The sequence below is a fragment of the Heptranchias perlo genome, chromosome 33, assembly GCF_035084215.1.
Source record: "Heptranchias perlo isolate sHepPer1 chromosome 33, sHepPer1.hap1, whole genome shotgun sequence".
NCBI lineage: Eukaryota > Metazoa > Chordata > Chondrichthyes > Hexanchiformes > Hexanchidae > Heptranchias > Heptranchias perlo.
Window position 1 is genome coordinate 6,577,548 of NC_090357.1, and position 22,968 is coordinate 6,600,515.

Sequence of the window (22,968 nt, forward strand, 5' to 3'; positions counted from 1 at the left end):
TCTTGGTCCGTCCCCATACTCCTGTGGCACCTTATCCTCCTTTGAGCACCTCACCTTGTACCACTCCTTCTCACCTCTCATTTAAAATCCTTGTATTCCACTGCCCACCAATCCCCACCCCATGTTTCTCACCAAGTTATCCTCATTCCTTTCCTCCCTCAGCCTCTGCATTAAGCGACTTCTCATCCTTGGTGATTCCAACCTCCATCTCAGCTGCTCCGTCCTCCATATAAACTCTCCTTCCATATAAACTCTCCCTCCATATAAACTCTACCTCCCTTAATCTCTCCCTCCAATTCCTCTCTCCCTCCATATCCTCTCCACCACAAAGTCCACCTACTTCCACCTCTGTAACATTTCCGCCCCTGCCTCAGCTTATCTGATGCTGAAACCCTCATCTGTGCTTTTGTAACCTCCAGGCTCGACTATTCCAATGCTCCCTTGGCCGGCCTCCCATCTTCCACCCTCCGTAAGCTTCAGCTCAACCGAACCCTCTGCTGCCCGTATCCTAACTCGCACCAAGTCCCGTTCGCCCATCACCCCTGTGCTTGCTGACTTACATTGGCTCCCGGTCTAGCAACATTTCGATTTTAAAATTCTCATCCTCGCTTTCAAATTCCTCCATGGCTAGAAATTTGAAGTTTCGCCAAAAAAACAAATTACAGCATTTCCAGAACCATTGCTAAATGAATCATCCTTATCTGATCTGCAGTAATCAGATGTGGGCTTATACATAACCGTACATTATCATCAGCTCATCTGACTGCGATCCCCAAAAGCAAAACACTTCAATGCTGGATTTTATTTTACTTTCCAACCATGGTAACTCAGAATCACATGGGGATGGATTGGTGCGGCTTCTGCTTCTTAAGGTGACAAATGTTAGCAGTTAGAAAGTAATAATTGTTGATTCTGTGTCCAGTGGTGCATGAGTGTGTTTGTTTACATGTAGCTCATTTGCAGGAATTTCCCTTCCCATTTATAATGCTTTTGGGACTTATTGGGGGGAATTTTAACCCCTCCACAACAGGCGGGCGAGGGTTGGCGGGGGGGGGGGGTTTAAAAATTTTAAATCGCGTAATGCGACTCCAACCCGCCACGTACGTGCCTGCCGCCATTTTTACGGCGGTGGGCTGCGAGGCGTGTCTGCGGCCCGCTCTCACCGTACAGTTGGGAGCCTGGTTTAAATATAACACTGGCTGGCCAGGTTTCCCAGGGCTCAGGAAATCCAGCAGCTAAATGGAGACCGGAGCAGCCGGATCCAGCAGGTAAGTGCTTGTTATAGCACTGCTTGTTAGCCAGGAGGAGCAGGACTGGCCCCACACCCTGGCCCCTCAAGCATATCTTCTGCCACGATCGGCCGATTCCAAGCCCGCGATCCCAAGCTTTATGCCCCTCGATCTTTCCCCACTCCCCCTTATGCCCCGTGACCTTTGCCGACCCCCCACCATGCCCCGATCTTTCCTGATTGCCTGGGACCGTCCCCAAGGGTCCCTGGCAACAGCCTTCTATCTCAGATTTCCCGCCTGGCAGCCAGTCAATTTGGCCGGGTGCCAGGCGGGAAACGGAATAAAAAAATGATGATAAGGCTCTGCCGTTAAATCTGGCAGGACCTCCGCCTTCCCGGGATTTCCGTGTTTTCCTCCCCGCAAACACGGTCCCCTGCTCCCTCCCCGTCTCCCCATAAATATTGGGGCCTTTGTGTTTGAGTTCATGTTTGCATCCATATTTCAGTCGTACTTTTTGTTTCAGTTCTAAATCCACTGATTCGGCTTCATGGCTGGTACTGTGACATCGTGACTACTCCAGTGGTTTCCTGGGCGGCCTCCCACCTTGCACCTTCTGTAAACTTGAGCTCATCCAAAACTCTGCTGCCCGTATCCTAACTTGCACCAAGTCCCACTCACCCATTACCCCTGTGCTCGCTGATTTTCATCGACTCCTGGTCCAGCAACGCCTCGATTTTAAAATTTTCATCCTAGTGTTCAAATCCTCCCATGGCCTCGCCCCTCCCTATCTCTAAACTCCTCCCGCCCTACAACCCTCCGAGATCTCTGCGCTACTCCTATACTGGCCTCTTGCGCATCCCCGATTTCCTTTGCTCCACCGTTGGCGGCCATGTCTTTAGCTGCCTAGGCCCTAAGCTCTGGAATTCCCTCCCTAAACCTCTCCGCCTCTATCTCCTCCTTTAAGTCGCTTCGTAAAACCTACCTCTTTGACCAAGCTTTTGGCCACCTGTCCTAATATCTCTTTATGTGGCTCGGTGTCAAATTTTGTCACATAACCCTCCTGTGAAGCGCCTTGGGGACGTTTTACTACGTTAAAGGTGCTGTATAAAAGCAAATTGTTGTTGTTGGGTGGTAAAGACTTCGAACATGGATTATGTGGTGTAGTTGGTTAACACACTTTCCTTTCACCTCTGTGATTCACCCATGCAACCGTCAGAGTTTCATGCTGACAGCCAGCGTGTCACCATTTGCTGACAACAATAAACAGAACAGGCCCCTCTTCTGTCACTCACGAGCCACGAGTGCACCTGATTGGACCCCTTCCCTCAAGGTTGTTCCTGGTGCTAACGGAAGGGATCCTGGACGTTTTATATTGTAAGGTGGAATTCCCGCACGAGCAGGAATTTCCACCTACAGTATATAGCAGCTGGGATCTCTTCCATTAAGCTCCAGGAGCATTAAAGGGAGCGTTGAACCCGGTACTTTGGAGGCAGGGCTCAGGTAGGAGTGGGACTGAGAGTATGGAAAGGGAAAGGAAAGGTGGAGGGGGGTGGGGTTTGGATGGCAATGAAAAGGAATATGCCCAGAAATGAAGGAGGTATGAATGGCAATGAAGTTCTATAAGGTTCCTATGTAAAATTAATTTGCAGCAGTCTTGACCCAGATCCTAATGGCTGTGGGTCCACAACACAAAATGGTTCAGAATTTAGCACTAAACTGTCGGTCTCATCCACAGGCCGTGAACATGGCTGGTGTGGGAAATGCAAATAGTTTCACATTGGTGCTGATGGGTGCTGTCTTTATGAAGTTTGGGTAAAGACACATTTGGGGAAAAGATTTCCTTTGTGAACTATGTGTAATTTATAAAGAACAAATTTATGATTTTACAACACCTAACATACGGGAAATCTTGCTCCATTGTTGGGGCAGTGTAGTGACAGCTTTGTTTAGTGACTCTGGGGCTGCTTGATGATAGCACTGTCTGCCAAGAACTGGAAAATGTTCCATTCCCCAACACTATCTTGATAAGCGCAAAAAAATATCAAATATTTAACGACTGCCAAGAATGTTTCTGCAGCAATCAATGGCTGCCCTCTGTACGTCGAAAGCATTCAATCTGAAACTGGTTTCCACTGTGCAGATTAAATTGGAAAAGTGAATTAGTGCTTGGCCCTAGATACTGTAGGAGCGATCTGCATATTGAAGTCTGTATTGCTACATAATCTGAATTATTATAAAGGGGGCCATCCTCACACTTGTATCTCTGTCTTTCATTGTTCCTGCATCTTCTCCCTTAAAGGGACAATGCCCTGATGAAGTTTATCCCAAACTTTTTTTGTTTGCAAATATGCAATGCACTAAAATAAATTGCATTAAGATAGATCACTAGCCTGCCCGATCATTGTGACAAAAAAGACACAAGCTGCTTCTGCCCCAAACAAATACAGGTTTGTCAAATATCTTTTCATGCAGGGGCAAGTCCCGTTCATCCACCACCCCTGTGGTCGCTGACCTTCATTGGCTCTCGGTCCTAAAATGGCTCAATTCTAAAATTCTTATCCTCCTGTTCAAATCCCTCCATGGCCTCTCCCCTTCCTATCTCTGCAACCTCCTCTAGCCCTACTACCCTCTGGGAACTCTGCGCTCCTTCAATACTGACCTCTTGTTCATCCCCGATTTCCTTTGCCTCACCGTGCCTTCAGCTGTCTAGGCCCTGAGCTCTAGAATTCCCTCCCTGAACCTCACTGCCTCTCCATCTCTTGCTCCTCCTTCAAGAGGCTCCTTAAAACCTACCTCTTTGACCAAGCTTTTGGTCACCTGTCCTAATGTTTCCTTCTTTGGCTTGGTGTCAATTTTTGTCTGATTACGCTCCTGTGAAGCGCCTTGGGACGTTTTACTACGTCAGAGGCGCTATATAAATGCAAGTTGTTCTTGTTGAGATGCCCCTTTAAGATTGCTGGTTAAAGGCAGTCCAGAAGCTGATGTTTTGTGCACAGTCCCCTACTGGTGGCATCACTGACACCTGGCTAACATTTATCCCTTAACCAACACCACCAAAAGCAGATTATCTGGTCAGTCCTCTCATTGCTGTTTGTGGGACCTGGTTGGGCACAAGTTGGCGACGAAATTTGCTTACATAACAACAGTGACTACACTTCAAAAGAAATACATAGGCTGTGAAGCCCTTTGGGACATCCTGAGGACGTGAACGGTGCTATATAAATACAGGTTCTTTAATGATTAAAGAAGACAACACTTCCAATTGCTGATGTCACTGGGGTGGATTTCGTACAACATGTCTGCTCCCATGCTGACATGTGACCAATAATTTTACAGCAAAAAATGTAGGAACAAGGAATGACTGAGACATCAGTAAGTACACAAATATTTTTAAAAATTAAGATTATGTATGTGGTAATTCAAATGAATGCACTTTCCCCTTAAATAGAAGTTGATTAGAACCTGGATTTGCTCTATGACTTTAGGCCCACTCTGGATTAAACTAACACACAGTTCCCGTTCAGTGTTGTTTTAACATCAATATTAAGATAACACCAAATCAGAAAGTCTGGGCCAAAGTACCACATGAACATGGTTTAGTATCAAACTGATCCAGATTCACTCCATTTCTTTCATGTGAAGTGATTTGGTTTCAATGTAAAGTCTTCATTAAATTCACTGTGGCCTAACACTGGGGTCTGGGTTCAAGTTCCACTCAGAGTGATGGGATCCTCACTGTGATGACTATAAGGGTCCCATGTGAAATATGTTTCGACAGCTTTTAACCTACTTCTTATTAGGTGTAGCACAAAACTGGCCTTAATTTGGCACGAAACTGGCAATCTCACTCAGAGAGGTCACAGGATGGAGAGTGTGGGGAGTAGAAGTTACAATAGTGATGCGGCTCTAAGATTGGACATAAGGCAGATTCATAGTGCATTGTTCGGGCAGTATAGAGGGAGCTTTACTTTGCATATACCTAATCCAGCAGTGCCTGAAATGTGAAATGCCCTCCATCTCCTAGCTGGATAAGCACAAACACACAAAAAATTAATAATCATCTCACTTGTATGACCATATCTTGACTCTACACTTGTGCAGCCTTTCAGCTGAGTATTTTGCATTGTACCGTCCCCTAAAGGCTGCATTAGCTGAACCATCAGTGTGTGATGTGCAGTACAAGACTGTCAGTTCAATGTGGAAAACACTCATTAGAAGCTGATACAGCACTTCTGGCATTGCAGCAGGGGAATAATGAAACTATTACTGTGCAAGAATCAGCTTCATCTCAACAACCCAACGTGTGAGGAAAGTTACTGCTGCTCTGGGTTACCAGACACATTACTACAGGAGAAAAACCATTATAAAATACACAAACTTTCTGTAGCAGAGTACTGGGTCACGCTCTCTGATCGCAAGGGGAAACTGGAGCCATTTCACCAAAAGTGGAGAGGGAGAATTCTTAGGGTGCCTTATGCATACACTAGGTCAGGCATCTCAAGGAGGAAAGAGCAGGGGTGTCCAAACATTCTTGTCTTTAAGGGTCACTTAGTTGCGTACCATATAAATACCGACTGATTAATTTTTAATTCAGCAGAGATAATCATGTCATTAAATGCACACAGAAGGGCCTTGCTACCCGCCTCCATCAAATTAAGTTTCATCTTAGCTGGGGGTGATTTAGCTGATCTCAGCCAGGTTAGTGGTGGGGAGGGGGAAGCTACAATGTCCCCAGGTTAGCAGAGGGAAGGGATGCAGGGGAGGGGAAATCAGCCAGGGTTCTTGCTCCTAATTGCTAGCCAGTAAACGTGTGGATGTTGAATGAGGATAGAAACAGGCTCAGTGGTAGGACTCTTGCCTCTTGAGTCAGAAGGTTGTGGGTTCAAGCTCCACTTGAGGACTTGAGCACATAATCTAGGCTGACATTTCAGTACTGAGGGAGTGCTGCATTGTCGGAGGTGCTGTCTTTCAGATGAGACTTTAAACCGAAACTGTCTGCCGCCTAAACAGGTGGATATCAAAGATCCCATGGCACTACTAGTTCTCCCAGTGACCTAGTTAACATTTATCCCTCAACCAAAACCACCAAAAGCAGGTTAACTGGCCATTCCTCTCATTGCTGTATGTCGGACAAATTGGCTGCTGTGTTTGCCCACCCAACAACACTTCAAAGGTAATACATCGGCTGTGAAACCCTTTGGGACATCTTGAGGTGCTATGGAAACACAGGTTCTTTCTTTCAGGCATGAGGTCCTCTGCAGGCAGAGAGCCTGATGACACTTGGGAGGCTGATTCTACAGTTGTGGGTGAGCTGGGGGGAGCTATTCATATCTGGGTACTGCAAGGTCAGCTGCCCAGCGCATCTGTCCATTATTATCAGATGGTGCATATTCGGAAAACCGGGAGAACGATCGCTTGGGCGAGGCTCCAGAGAGGGCCTGCACGTCCCGTGGAGCCATATTGCAGCATTGGCCACCCCTTTCAGGGAAGGAGGGCTAAATGCAGCAATTTATTGCCCCAATAACGCAGAACCGAACCCATATGCTGCTGGGGAAACCAAACAGTAATGGGTTACTGAATTTGTACCATACAATCTCCTGGTGATGGTTTTAGAAATGAAGTCTGATAAATAGAGGATACTAATTGTACATTTTTATCATTTACGGTATTTAAGCATTCTTTAAATATTTGATGGTCGGGGAAATGTTTTACAGGAATTGGCTGCATAATTAATTTCTGTGACAACATCCCCTATATTTCCTGTCAGAGTGTGGGCGCCGATTGGTTTGGAACTTAATCCAGATGAGTATGAGATTCTGTCTCAGTGTGCCAGTTTCTGTAACCAGTATCCCGCAAGAGGAAATCACTGTTCAGCACAGTAAACTCTACACTTCCTCTCTCTTCCACTCTCTCACTCTACAGTCAATGCCTCTGACATCCAAAAATAACTGCGGCCCCATCAAATCCTAGGCACGGTGCCAGACTGCACACACAACGGGCTCGGAGCAGTTATACTCAAGGACAGACCTGGTTTAGGATATCGAGCTGCTGCTCTTCAGGGACTTGTGGCAGAAATGTGAAAGTTGCTAAAAAGCCTAAGGGATAAATTATATACCGGGCAAAGGCAGCATGGAATTTTTTTTCTATTTGTTCTCGGGATCGTTGGCAAGGTTGGCATTTACTGCCTATTCCTGAGTTGCCCTGGTGCTGGAAGGCCTTCTTCTCGAACTGAGTGGCTTGCTGGACCACTTCAGGTGGCAGTTAAGAATCAATCATGTTGATGTGGGACTGGAGTCACCTATAGACCAGACAAGTTAAGGACAAGAGGTTTCCATCCCTAAAAGACATTAGTGAACCAGTTGGGATTTTACATCAATCCGACAGCTTCATGGTCACTTTTACTGATACAAGTTTCTTATTTCCAGATTTTTTTTTTAAGACTGAGTTCAAGTTCTCACATCCTTTGGTGAGATTTGAACTCACATTCTCTGGATTACTAAGAAAGACATCATTATGAAAGATATCCATCTTTCGAATGAGACGTTAAACCAAGGCCCTCTCAGGTGGATGTAAAAGAACCCATGGCACTATTGGAAGAACGGCAGGGGTGTTCTCCCCGGTGTCCAGGCCAATATTTATCTCTCAACCAACATCAATAAAACTGATTATCTGGTCATTATCTCATTGCTGTTTGTGGGACCTTGCTGTGTGCAAATTGGTGGCCGCGTTTCCTACATTACAACAGAGACTACGCTTCAAAAGTACTTAATTGACTGTAAAGCACTTTGGGACGTCCTGAGGTCGTGAAAGGCGCTATATAAATGCAAGTTCTGTCTTTTACTAGTTCAGTAATGTAACCATAGAATTACATAGAATGTACAGCATAGAAACAGGCCATTCAGCCCAACAGGGCCATGCCGGTGTTTATGCTCTACACGAGCCTCCATCCTCCCTACTTTATATAACCCCATCAGCATAACTTTCTATTCCTTTCTTCCTCATGTGTTTATCTAGCTTTCCCTTAAATACATCTATGCTATTCACTTCAACTACTCCTCGTTCCTTCTCTCCCTTCAAAAGGCCCTTCAAAACCTATCCGTATGCCTGTGCTGTTGGCTCCCCCTCCCATCTAATCTTTCCTGTCTCCTCTCCCCCATATAAGGCTGCATATAGTGACACCACTATTACGGCCAGAATGGAGATGATTGGGTAATTCCCCCGTCAATCACGTCTGGAGACTGCACTGCTGTAAGTGACTGGAATTGATTTTATGCACATAATTTGTATTATGTAAGGATCCTCCACTCACTGAATTTTGCTGGAGAAATAATCCTGCTTTTATTGGGAGAAGTTGCTGCAGTTTCGGTTGTGCGTTCTGTTTGCTGTAGTTCGTAGAGATTCTTTTTAAATAGACTCTGTAGACTATTTGCTGTAGTCCGCTGTTTAAACAGACTCTGTTTGCTGAGTAAATAGATTTGTTTGCTGTGAGTCCTGCCGTAAGACCCCCCCCCCACTGCCTCCAACTCATTGGCTCACACAGTGGTGTCAATAGACACCCTGCCCATGTAAAGTGGTCGGAGATGATGTGAGGAAACTATACAAAATTCAAATTATTGTTAAAGGGATAACCAAAGGCTCTATGAATCAGCCTTATCGATAATGACTTAAAAGAATAAAAGGGGATGAACCCATCCAGTAACATAAGTTTTCATTTTTCAGTTTTATTGGCTATTACTGTCAACTCAATGCAGAAACTCGGAACTTACCCTGGCAATTTCAGCATACGCCAATCCCAGAATCCCCTCCCAGTTGGAGCCATTGATGAAGAATTTATCAGACTCTGTGATGGCAGCAATGTTTGCTCTGACCGAGACGTTTGGGCCATGCGGAATACTGACGATATCTGTCCCGAGCTCCCCTTCCCACTTCCCCTGGGTGTAAGGTACGTAGACACTCTTCCTCAGGTCCCGGTAAGTGCTGGAGCTGAAACACAAAGGGTTTTGTGCTTTAAAAACAAAATATATATATATAAGCAACGACAAAAAACATCCCTTAAAAAAAAGAAAAGATTTGGAACGTTGATTTGTGCGACATCAATGTGGTAAACGTTCAGAGAATTCTGCTAAGATTCTACCTATTGGGATCTGGAGGGCATGCTTGAAACAATGTCTTTTGAATGCAGATCAGACACAACAGGGCAAGATCCCATCACTTTCGTTATTTGTCCAACTTTTAAGTCATTTTTCTCTCGGCTGAGGAGTTATGCAGAAAACCCACTCCTAAGCTTCTGCCAATTTCATTCTAGAGTCGGGTGTGACTCGTTCTACAATTTCCCTTTTCCCCCAATATATTGTGACACTTTCATTTCCCATCCCTGCCATCCTTATGGGCTGGCAAACAGTGGCCAATCTAGTTTTGGATGCATGGCTATTAAGAAATAAATCAAGACATCTACAATCCATTTTATGTAGGACCCTTAGAGATAACAGGGCTTTCATCCCTTCAGTTTCACTTAGATTTAAAACCAGATGAAAATGTGAGTTAGACTTCAATCTAGTTCCTGCTTTAAAAGTGCCTTTAACCAAGTGTCACCCAGTTTCCTAAATAATTCAATTTTGACAAACTGCTCATTTGCTCCACTCAATTCCATACATTTCTTTGTCCATAAATTTTTAGTCAAAAGATTTTCCAACACTTGCCTTAAGAAAAATCTCAGAACTGTTAACATACTTTAATATCCCAACACCTGGTGTACTCATGGTGTCAAATTACCTGTCTGCCAAAAACTAAATCTGTTGATTCAGTCATCAATGAATAATCTTCGCTGTGCAAATAAAGCAGCCATCTTTCCCTCCAGTTTTCTGCCCTTTCTCTCCCTTGACGGTATGTCTCGTGTTGGCATGAACGTTCTGGGTTGTGGCAGCCCTCCAGCACCTCACGCCATGTCTGGGCACCGAGTGTTGAAAGGCTATTCAATAGTGGGGAGCATCACAGCTGAAACGGATTCTGTCCTCACTTGATGTCCATCTCTGTTCCGTCATTAGTGGATGGCAATCTATATCTGGAACCTTCGCTGGTTTTGCCCCTCTCAAGCTCAAGGGTGCTGAGGCCAATTATAGTGCGCCAATGTCCACCCTGCCGAGATCAGCTGACCGGTGATCAAACTTGGATCCTTCTTATCTGTATTGCTCAGTAACACAGTTGGGCAGTGCATTTAACCATGAAGCCCAGCATTCACTTTTTTTTTGGAATCACAGAAATTTACAGCACAGGAGGCCATTCGGCCCATCATGTGTGTGTCAGATCTCTGAATTTGTTAGCCCCATTCTCAACCTTTTAACAACCGATTCACTAATCTTGTCAATCTCTTGAGTGAGCAAATCACACTCTGCTTTACCTTGTTTGGTTCATCAAAATTAATGCACAATTCTTTTCCTAACGTCAACAGATGTGTTGACACAAAACCAGTTAATTCACGGTGACTTCATGCAAACATCCTCGCCATTTGTTGGTACTGTGCTATTCTCAGTACGTTCGGGCAATTTGGTGATTTGTTTTTTCCACACACGGCCAGTGCTATTGCTTCCTATTCCCCTACAATCTGTTGGGAACATCTGCCTTGTTCACACTGTAGCCCTGTCTTCAGGGACAGTGTTGTAATACACGTGAGATGGCATACATACATCCAGAGGAGCAGGAGTAGGCCATTTAGCCCCTCGAGCCTGTTCCGCCATTCAAAGAGATTATGGCTGATCTGTGACCTAACTCCATATACCCGCCTTAGCCCCATATCCCTTAATAACTTTGGTTAACAAAAATCTATCAATCTCAGATTTAAAATTAACAACTGAGCTAGCATCAACTGCCATTTGCAGAAGAGAATTCCAAACTTCTACCACCCTTTGTGTGTAGAAATGTTTCCGAACTTCACTCCTGAAAGTCCTGGCTTTAATTTTTAGGCTATGTCCCCTAGTCCTAGATTCTCCAACCAGCGGAAATAGTTTCTCTCTATCTACTGTATCAGTTTCCCTTAATACCTTAAAAACTTCGATCAAACCATCCCTTAATCTTCTAAATTCCAGGGAATACAACCCTAATTTGTGTAATCTCTCCCCGTAATTTAACCCTTTGAGTCCAGATATCATTCTAGTAAATCTACGCTGCACTCCCTCCAAAGCCAATATATCCTTCCTAAGGTGCGGTGCCCAGAACTGAACACAGTACTCCAGGTGTGGTTTAACCAGGGCTTTGTATAGCTGTAGCATAACTTCTACCCCCTTGCATTCTAGTCCCCTCGGTATAAAGGCCAGTATTCCATTAGCCTTTTTGATTATTTTCTGTACCGTCCATGACATTTTAATGATTGGTGTACATGGACCCCCAAGCCTCTTTAGATCTCCACTGTTTTGAATTTTTCACCATTTAGAAAGTACCCTGATCTATCCTTTTTAGGTCCAAAGTGGATGACCCCACCAAAGGCACGAAGCACAGCCTTGCGAGGCATTTTTGTTTGCCTGCCACCAGAGGCAAAAATGAATGGCTGAAATATTGTTCACTGCAGTTTGTTGCAGTGTCGGTCTGAATTGATCCTTCCCCCCATCCACTCCACTCCCCCACATCACAGAAGGCCTGCAGCCAAAAGCATAATGTCACCATACTGTTCCTGCTGCTGCTCTGAACCCGATCCTGCAGTGTGAATGGGGTGAATCCAAAACATCAATAGTCCAACTGTGTCATAGTTCCGCAGTTTAAATGGGGCGTCAGTTAAGGTTGGGCTTTCCTAGTTTCAGCTTAGCTCAGTAGTAACATTCTCACCTCTTGTGTCAGAAGGTTGTGGGGATTCCAGAGACGTCAGCACTTAATCTAGTTTGATATTTCAGTGCAGTGCTGAGGAAGTATTGCATTGTCGGAGGTGCTGTCTTTTGGCTGAGATTTTAAATGGAGGCCCTCACTGCCTTTGCAGTTGGATGTAAAAGATCACATGGTGCCATTTGAAGAAAAAGAGGGGAGTTCTCCTGGTATCCTGGCCAACATTTAACTCTCAACCAACACCACCAGAACAGATTATCTGCTGATTTATCAATGCTACATGTGGGAGCTTGCTGTGCGCAAATTGGCTGCCGCATTTGCCTATATTACAAAAGTGACTGCACTTCAAAATAATTCATAGGCTGCGAAGCGCTTTGGGACATCCTGAGGACATGAAAGATGCTATAGAAATGTAGGTTCTTTCTTTAACAGCAAGTCCTGGTTTGGGCATGTTGTCCACAAAGCTTTGGACTGCCCCAATGACCAGTATTTTGCAAGCAAGTTCAGTGGATATATATAAAAAAATTAAAGATTGAACTACTCTGGCAGCCTCCAGCCTGGCCAGAGCACACCCTACAAGCCTGATTGTCAGATCTGATTGCAAACCAAAGCAAACTGTCCATTCTTATAATCTCAATAATTTGTTTACTTTAAGTTGGGGTAGTTTTAGTGAAGTTTCTGGACTTTAGCATGAAAGAAAAAGATGGGGGTTTGTGCAACTCTGTAGCATACTTTTTCTCTGCTACCTCTTGTCTGAGAAGTATTAGAACACAGTACTATCTTAATTAGACTGCCAACGTGTACCAGGGAAGATTTATTTGGAGCAAAGGCCTCCTGAGACTCCCAGCACATCATCAAATTGGTATTCACAAGACTCACATCATACAGAATAATACTGATCTACACTGGGGAGCTGGCACCCATGACAACCAGAAACAGCTTTGTTTGCTGCAAGTTGTTTGTTTTCCACATTCTTCTCTTTTAACCTTTACATGGCCACATTTCCGTTTCAAGCTAATAAGCCTTCAAAGCGCCAAATATAGTCCAAGCCCTTGCCTTGAATTCCCAAGTCTAATGGAGCAATTCCCCACCAAATTCCTCTTGTAGATGTGGTCTCACCTCAAGGACTTCCATTAAAGAGGACTTGCTAGGAAGACTCCTTTTAAAGTAGAACGCATCCCATCAGGACCATTTTTGAAGGGGAAGTCTCACCAGTTGGACTTTGATAAAAGAGCGTCACCATCGTGGGAATACGGCTTGCAAGCCATTTTATCCGGTGTATGCGCAGAGTTGTGCAGTGACAGAGATTAAAAACAAGCTTACACTTTGCTGGAAACTTACTTAAAGAGGGAGTCACATAGTCAGGATCCATTTTAGGATTAAAACAAATGAATATAGTTAACGAGAGCATCATTTTGTTTCGTTCCTTTCAGTACGGTCAGTTTTTTGAGAATAGTTTTTGTTTAACACTGGGTACTGGTTTGAATGAGTTACTGAGCCTGACTGTTAAAAACTGATTTATCATTCATAAAGATTTAGTCATATACGCAGCAATGATTCAGCATCAACTGGGCCTGTTTATTGAGTCAATGTTCAGTAACTCTTCCTGACCAGTGCCCCAATGATATCGTCCAGACTCACTGTTTAAACAAATACTCATAGGTGTTCAGATGGCGAGAGAGAGACAGAGGGAAGTGTCGCAACTCCAGAAAAGCATGCAGGATCTGCTCCAGCTGCAGTCAATGGGGGTCGATGTCAGGGAGGACCTCAGAGAGGTGAAGGGCCAGCAAGTCTCGCTCTTCGCCTCCGAGGCCTCAAAGATCATCTTCCGGTCCAGAGTCCGCTCCGTGAAGCAGGGCGAGATGTGCTCGCGCTTCTTCTTCCAGAAGCTGCACAGAGAGACTCTGAGATCAGCAGCCTGAAGGAGGAAGACGGCTCGGTGACGTCTTCATGGGTCGACATACTGAGGATCAGCAAATCCTTTTATGCCGGGCTGTATGACGCAAAGCCCACAGACAGCACGACCTCCCAGTCATTCCTGTCCTCTATTACGGAGGACTTAGAGAACAGCGAGCGGGAGAGCATGGATCGGTCGCTGACTTTGGACGAGCTGACAAAGGCCGTCCGGTCCTTTGAGAAGAGTAGAACTCCCGGGAGTGACGGCTTACCGGTTGAGTTGTACCCGGCTCTGTGGGACTGGATAGGCCCAGACCTACTGGAAGTGTACGGGGGTATGCTTCTGGCAAGCAGCATGTCAGAGTCCATGAGGAAAGGCATCATCACCCTCATCTACAAGCGGAGGGGGAGAGGGAAGAAATCAGAAATTGGCGACCCATTTCCTTGCTAAATGTTGACTACAAGATTCTGTGTAAGGCCATCGCCAACAGGCTCAAGTCTGCACTGGAGCGAGTGATCCACTCGGATCAGACCTGTACTGTACCCTGCAGGAAGATCTCTGATAGCCTTGCGCTGCTCAAGGATATGATCGCCTACATGCAGAACAGGAGGGTGTGAACACCTGCCTCATCAGCCTGGACCAGGAGAAGGCCTCTGACGTAATATCCCACATGTACATGATGGATGTGCTCTCCAAAAGGGGATTTGGGGATGGAATCCGCAATTGAATCTGACTGCTCTACGCGGACATCCATAGCGCAGTCCTAATCAACAGGTGGGAGTCAGAGAGCTTTCCGATCAGGTCTGGAGTCAGGCAGGGCTGTCCTCTCTCTACGTGCTATCTTGTTCGTATGTTGTATCGAGCCGTTTGCCACGTCCATCAGGAAGGACGCGGGTATCAGAGAGGTGACGAACTGAGGCAGCAGAGGCACTAAGGTTAAGGCTTCCCAGTTCCTGGACGATGTCACCATCTTTTGCTCCCATCAGCAGTCGGTTCACAGACTGATGGGCATCTGTGACTGTTTCGAGCTGGCCTCAGGGGCCAGAGTGAACAGCAGTGAGAGTGAGGCCATGTCCTTAGGCAGGTGGGCGACCCTATCCTTTGTCCCCTTCACCGTCAGGTCCAACTACCTGAAGGTGCTGGGGATCTGCTTTGGGGGGGCCCCAGGCCTGCACCAAGAACTGGGAGGAGCGGGTCACCAAGGCCAAACAGAATCTTGGTATGTGGGTGGGGTGCTCCATCTCCATATCCGGCAGGAACCTGGTGATAAGGTGTGAGGTACTCGCGGTGCTGCTCCATGTGGCCAAGGTCTGGCCCATTCCCCGCCACTCCGCCGTCACAGTCATCCGAGCTATCTTGCACTTTGCCTGGAGGTCCATGGTAGAACGCGTCTGCAGGGACATCATCAACAAGCCCCCAGAAAAAGTGGGGGAAGAGCATCCCCAATGCTGCTCTGATCTTGATGGCCACCTTTGTGTGTGGCTGCCTCAGGATGTGTGTAGAGCCCCAGTACGTAAACACCAGGTGTCACTAAGTGCTGGGTTTCTACCTGTCCCCCATGCTGAGAAGACTGGGTATGGCCTCGCTGGCTGAGCAGACGCAGGACGTCCCGTCCCCCACCACCTGTCCCAAGTGGAGAAGTTCTTGAGGAGGAACCATTTCGACCACAAGGCCATCAGACAGTGGTCAGCACGGAACATTCTGAGAATCCTGCAGGGAAAGGAGAGGGTGGATCTGATCAGGCAATTCTCCAACCAGACGGTCGATGCCATTTGGCAGAACATCTCGTCGCCAGCACTGACCAACAGGCACGAGGATGTAGCCTGGATGGTGGTGAGAAGGGCCCTCCCAGTGCGGTCCTTCCAACACGCACGGAATCTCAGCGTCATTGCAAGCTGCCCTCGAGGCTGCGGCGAGGATGAAAACGTCGTCCACCTCCTGATGGACTGCCCCTTCGTGCAGAAGGTGTGGAGAGAGATGCATTGGTATCTGTCACGGTTCATCCCCTACATCTCAGTAACACAGGTACTCTATGGGTTGTTGCCCGGGACGCACATTAAGACAGATATCAACTGCTGTTGGAAGGCCATCAACTCTGTGAAGGAGGCCCTTTGGTCCGTCCGAAACCTGTTGGTCTTCCAACTGAAGGAGCTGTCCACGACCGACTGGCACACTCCAAGGTCCAGGAGTACATGCTGCGGGACGCACTGAAGCAAGGCGCGACCTACGCAATGGCCCTATGGGGAAAGGCCACCGTGTAAAGCCACCCCACTTTGTATTGTACGGCATGTGTTAGAAGATATGTACTGTGTTCTGAATTGTAAAAATGAGATCATAGTGTGTACGATCTGCACTGTATTGGTTCGAACTATATTGCTTGAAATTGTGTCCTTTTACATTCTTGTTTGTGCCTTGGCTCAGGTGGCTTGTCACTTTTTTTGGGAACACCTAATTTTGTTGAAGCAAAATTCTGAAGCTCTCCATCAAAATGATATTTTATTTTTTTTAACACCACCTTCGTTCAAGCTTCGCCCATATAACGTGTATCCTTGACATAAATATAATTCTAATTCTACAATGTTCCAATTTATCAGGGCCAAGCCTCACCATTATAAACTTTTTAAGGCCCCACCATTGCTTTAAAAACATCAACCATCAAAGTGTAGTTTCTTATCATTAGAGTAAACCCTTCTGTATTGCGGAAAGGTTCAACTCATCAGTGATATATATATTTCATACCCATTATTTTCAGTATTGCTGTGTTCATCCATTGAAGTCATTCTCTCCTTTTAATATTTTTGCTCTAAGTAGGGCTGTAAGCATATAAAACCCATTAACTCTCAATATTAAAATTAAACTGTAATTTATATATGGTAATAACAAGTACAAACAGAAATCTATGTGTACTGAGACAATAAGCTGCAAAGCATTTCATTGTTTCGATATAGTGAAGTCAGACAGCAAGGAGATAAATGTGTCTAGTTAAAAAAAAAAGCATTTTACTTCCCTACATGCCTCCCAGAGCAAGTCTTACATCTTAATCAGATGAAAGTACTACAGTCAGCTCAAGCTTCAGGGTTCTGACGAAGGGCTTACATCAATAAATCTGCTGTGTTTTTTCCAGCACTTTCTGTCGCTACTTCGTGAATGAGCAGTGCTACCCACAACCCATCAAGACATGGCTGCTTGACCAGGCCCAAAACTGGGCAAGGGTTTGGACAAGGACGGGGAAAGGGAGGGGACTGTAGCTTGAGTTATGACGTTCGCCTTGCAACTGACAAAAGCCCATTGAAAACCTTAGTGACGTGAATAACTAAGAAAGTAGAAAAAAAGTTGACGTCTTTTTAGTGTCCATTTTGCATGTTAAAAACTCCTGGACACCCCCCTTAAAAACCAAACCCTAATTCATGATGTCATGAAGGGGACAAAATGTCAGCGAGCAAGTTGCCTCCAGCGACCATTTTGAATGCTTAAAGCACAGTAACAGGTGGGAAATGAGAGAGACTATTAAGAGTACAATTAGCTCCCTATATAGTATTTAAAGTTATAGCCTTGAAATTACACGGTGCGATTATTAGTGCAGAAACGCTAAAAGTTTTCCTATGAAATTCCTTTGAATTTGAAAACCTGTTTTAAAAAAAAGTCTCCATTTAAAATAGCTGATAAAGGAATTTCATGCAAATGCATTTATTGTTCCTATACTAATATTCAAATAGCATAATTTAATTTTATATATGACAATTCAGTTGGATGTGTGTCCCTTTAAGTCCCATGCGTTCCACAAAACGCACACTCTCTTGAACTTAGGAATAGAGGAACATTAGCAATAGGAGTAGGCCTTTCAGCCCCTCGGGCCTGCTCCGCCATTCAGTTAGATCATGGCTGATCTGTACCTCAACTCCATTTTCCTGCCTTTGCTCTATAATCCCTTGATACCCTGGCCCAACAAAAATCTATCGAGCTCAGTCTTGAAAGCTCCAATTGTCCCAGCATCCACACCCAAATGGGGGAGAGAATTCCAGATTTCTAATACCCTTTGTGTGAAAATGTGCTTCCTGATTTCCCTCCTGAATGGCCTAGCTCTAATTTTAAGATTTCGTCCACTTGTTCTTGATTTCCCCTCCAGACGAGATAATTTCCTTTGTGCTTTTGCGGTGGATCTGCTGATTTCATTTCAAACTTTCAGCACTTGAGGCTCTTTTTTCCTTTCATCCCTCCTTCTCGTTCACGATCTGTCAGAGTCACATCCCTCTGTGTCCACCTGCCATTGGGCCTGGAACCAAAAGCAATTTCAGGCCACCTGAACGCAGGAACTAGCTGGGCCCCAGCTAGATGTGGGGTGTTGTTGGCTGTATTTAAGGTAGCGGCAGCCGGGAGTGAGGGGCACTGACTGTCAGCGAGCTCCATCATGCTCACTGAAAAGGACCAAAGGAGGAGTGCATGGGGTGGGGAGAGAGTACTTCCAATCTTAAGCTCCCCATTTGATAGTTCCTCTGATGGCTTAGGTGGCAAGTGAGCTGCCCAGTGTGGAATAGAGCATTACAGATCAGGAAAACCTAGGTTCAGCTCCAGTCTGTGCTTAAGTTAGCTGATCTCAGCCAGGGTGGTCTGTATGGGTGCTACAGTTAACCTCAACATACCTGCGCCAATGAGTGGACTAGGGTTCCCACTGCCGATTGCTGGGAAGCACTGGTGTGGATGTCGGGTGGGGACAGGATCGCACTCGGCTGTGATGCCCTCTGTGGTCCAATAGCCAGGCAACACTTACTGTCTAGGTTCACACAAGAAGAGGGTAGCAGCAACTGTGGAACTGTACCATTGTATGAGTCACCACATTCGGGGAGGGGGTGGGAGGGGGCAAGAGTGGGGCAAAACAAATCATGGTTTAGAAAGTTGGTGAAAATATTGTTGGGAATCTATCCCAAAAAAGCAGCTATTCCAATTTTTCACCCTGGTTCTTCAGTAATTGCAAAGTGATCACAGTAGATTTACAAAGAAATAATCAGCAGTCAATTCCCAGGACGTTCCATGTCCAAAATATAAGGAAAGAATACATGGTATTTATCATATTTACATAGTCTCTTATGCCTGATCACAGTATCTCAGATTGAGTTGTCCCTTGAGCCCGTATTCACAGAAATTTTGCCTCGGGTCCTAATGACTGTTTTCCAAAGTGATTTAGCAGGTCAAGCTCATTAATTCAAGTGATTAACTTAAAGTACAATGAGTATTTTGTTCTACACTGCATCTTGTATTGTTCCTCAGAGAGAGAAATGCTCATTATTTCTTGGAACGAATCCTTCAAATGCCCAACTTTCTATTTGCGATTTTCTAAATGACTAGCTTTTTCCTCCTCCTGTTGCTGAGATATGATTCCACATGACTTCAGGTAAGTGGCCATTCTTCATGTGTGAGCCTAGACTTTGAGTGTTGGTAGGCTCTTTGACTATGGCAGGCATCACAGCAGAACCTGATCCCAATCTCACCTGATGTCCACACAGGCACACTTTCCAACAGGGGGCACTAGACTGCAATCAGGAGTGGGACCCCTGGCTGTGTTTTCCTTCTCTAGCCCAGAGGCACTCAGGAAATTCATAGTACCCAAGCCTTTCCCTGGCTGAGCTATCTTTTTCTAACATTATATTTTAGTACTGAGAGAGTGATGAACTGTCGGAGGTGCCATCTTTCTGATGAGATGTTAAACCAAGTCTGCCCTCTCAGGTGGATTTAAAAGATCCCATGGCACAATTTGAAGAAGAGCAAGGGAGTTCTCCCCGGTGTCCTGGCCAATATTTATCCCTCAACCAACATCACTAATACAGATTATCTGGTCATTTATCACATTGCTGTTTGTGGGAGCTTACTGTGCGCAAATTGGCTGCCATGTTTCCTACAACAGTGACTACGCTCCAAGAAAGCACTTCATTGGCTGTGAAGCGCTTTGGCACGTCCTGAAGTCGTGAAAGGTGCTATATAAATGCAATTTTTTTTTAGAATGTGCTAACAGAGGGAACAAGCTACATTATAGTATCATACTGAACAGAACCTTTGTTTGTGTAACATTGCAACCTGTAGGAGACTGCTGCCTGCTTCTACATTTAAAGTGATACTGGCACCGTAGTACAGACACATTAATGTGCTTGTCCACAGTGGAGGAGTGTGTGATGTTACAATGCTGCATGTGTCTTTCCCTTTCATTATATTAATTGTCTAATGACTACTTTAAGGTTGTCGAGTCTGCTGCAATGTCCAACTCGGTGATGTCACTCTGGAGGATCTGCAGCAGCTTGTTGCTGAAGTCTCTCCTTGACTGTGACACTGCCCCTTTAATACTGCCTCTTTGATATATACTATTTAGCTAGAGTCATTTTACTGCCGAGTGATATCGTACCACCGAGATAACCTGATGCATATTTTGACATATTGTCTCTTTTACCTTGCGGAGGCCACATAACTGACTCACACAGACAGGCTGAGGCGTCTAAATATTTTCCTCAAACATATAATTTAACATCAGCAAAATGATTCTCCGTACATATCGAATGGTGAATATAGCAGAGCCCTGTATCTGGCAGTACCCATTGTGTCTCAAAGTGCTTCTACATCCAGCCAGTAGTTTCATGCCAGGCAGTCCAGTTTTTGTGTGGGCTGTCTGGAAATTTCTGAATTGTAAGCTGGATGCCAAGTCTTTTTCTCCTGCTATTTTCTGTGCTTTGTGATGAGGAGGCACAGTCAGTAATGTCATTCAGGGTTTCAGTTAATTTTTGTCAACATTAAAGCAAACATTGGAATTCAACCATGATCCCATCCTCACCCCACCTTCATTTGGAAGATATACTTGTAGTTACAGGTCAGTTGCCATCCATGGTCATTCACAGTACATTTCTCCATCCACAGCAGTGATCTAATTGAGGTGTTTAAGACGATTAAAGGAGTTCATAGGGTAGATAAAGAGAAACTATTTCCTCTGGTGAAGGAGTCCAGAACAAGGGGGCATAAACTTAAAATTAGAGTCTGGCCGTTCAGGGGTGATGTCAGGAAGCACTTCTTCACACAAAGTGTAGTGGAAATCTGGAACTCTCCCCCTGTCAAAAATCTTTTGAGGCTGGGGGGGGTCAAATGAAAATTTCAAAACTGAGATTGGTAGATTTTTGTTAGGCAAGGGTATTAAGGGATAGGGAACTAAGGTGGGTAGATGGAGTTAAGATACAGATCAGCCACAATCTAATTGAATGACGGAACAAGCTCGAGGGGCTGAATGGCCTTCTCCGGTTCCCATATTCCTATGTTCCTTGGAAAGGACTCAAACTGGGCCAGGCATTGCCATTTAAATATATCTCAAGTCCCCCCAAAAAAAACATACGGCATTGTGCACACCAATATAAAACATAACTGTGCCATGACCTGGTAATGAAGTGGTAAGATACAAAAGTGACAACAGATTGGGGGGCACTGTGACTTAGAAAACTCCTTCTCCTGCTCGATTTGGGATTGAGTTAAGCCCAGAAATGATGAGATGAAAGTCTTCTCTGTCCAATAAGTTTTTTCTCCCTCTCCCCTGAAGATGCTGACTCTTTCTGAGGTAAGATTCCGTGGATACCAAAAGACCTCCAGTATCCTGAACAGTCAGTGACTGCACTCTAATTTACCATGTATCACAAGTAAGCTCTATCCTGTTGTCGTCAGAAGCCAACAGAGGTGCACTTTCCAACAGGAGGCACAGTCTAGCAGTCAGGAGCAGGAAAACTGGCTGATATTTCCCTCCTCCCTCATTCAGTGCTATGGAGGCCTATTGTAGCAACTTAATCGCAACCACTGTCACAGCTCAGCCTAGCAATCAAACCTGGGACCTTCCGACCTGTATAGTGTAGTGCAAGCATTCTTTTTATTTTAGAAAACAATCTTGGTTCTTGCACAGTATCTGCAGTGTTCATTTCTGATGAAACAAACTCTGGTGTCTGGGCTGAAGTACTCTGGCTTTAATAACCCGCTGTTTAATTACCAAAACCTAATCTCTCTCACAGCTTGCACTATTAATTGGCAAGGCCCCTCAAGAGGTTCATTAGCAAGAAACAAGTCCCGTGACTTGATTTAAAAGTAATGTGACTGCTTTGTTGTTCAATAGGAATAATTTATTTTTCAGAAATCGAGTCTATCTATAGTGTTAAAATTTGTCTGTTTGAATGTTTGTCAATGGTGCTGTGAAATGTATGTCTATAGTGCAATAGAATGTATGTCTATAGTGCTGTAGAATGTATGTCTATAGTGCTGTAGAATGTATGTCTATAGTGCTGTAGAATGTATGTCTATAGTGCTTTAGAATGTATGTCTATAGTGCTTTAGAATGTATGTCTATAGCACTGTAGGTGTATGTCTATAGTGCTGTAGAATGTATGTCTATAGTGCTGTAGAATGTATGTCTATAGTGCTGTAGAATGTATGTCTATAGTGCTTTAGAATGTATGTCTATAGCACTGTAGGTGTATGTCTATAGCACTGTAGGTGTATGTCTATAGTGCTGTAGAATGTATGTCTATAGTGCTTTAGAATGTATGTCTATAGTGCTTTAGAATGTATGTCTATAGCACTGTAGGTGTATGTCTATAGTGCTGTAGAATGTATGTCTATAGTGCTGTAGAATGTATGTCTATAGTGCAATAGAATGTATGTCTATAGTGCAATAGAATGTATGTCTATAGTGCTGTAGAATGTATGTCTATAGTGCTGTAGAATGTATGTCTATAGTGCTGTAGAATGTATGTCTATAGTGCTTTAGAATGTATGTCTATAGTGCTTTAGAATGTATGTCTATAGCACTGTAGGTGTATGTCTATAGTGCTGTAGAATGTATGTCTATAGTGCTGTAGAATGTATGTCTATAGTGCAATAGAATGTATGTCTATAGTGCAATAGAATGTATGTCTATAGTGCTGTAGAATGTATGTCTATAGTGCTGTAGAATGTATGTCTATAGTGCTGTAGAATGTATGTCTATAGTGCTTTAGAATGTATGTCTATAGCACTGTAGGTGTA

The 22,968-nt window shown here is 44.7% G+C and overlaps 1 protein-coding gene across 1 annotated transcript in view; it reads right to left on the reverse strand.

Annotated features, from left to right (window-relative positions):
- bace1 (beta-secretase 1) overlaps nucleotides 1–22,968 on the reverse strand; it is a 74,166-nt gene that overhangs the window by 26,582 nt on the left and 24,616 nt on the right. Inside the window, exon 3 of the mRNA XM_067970932.1 lies at nucleotides 8,996–9,212. Within this exon, the coding sequence (XP_067827033.1) occupies nucleotides 8,996–9,212 (217 nt within the window). The remainder of the gene's footprint in view (nucleotides 1–8,995; nucleotides 9,213–22,968) is intronic.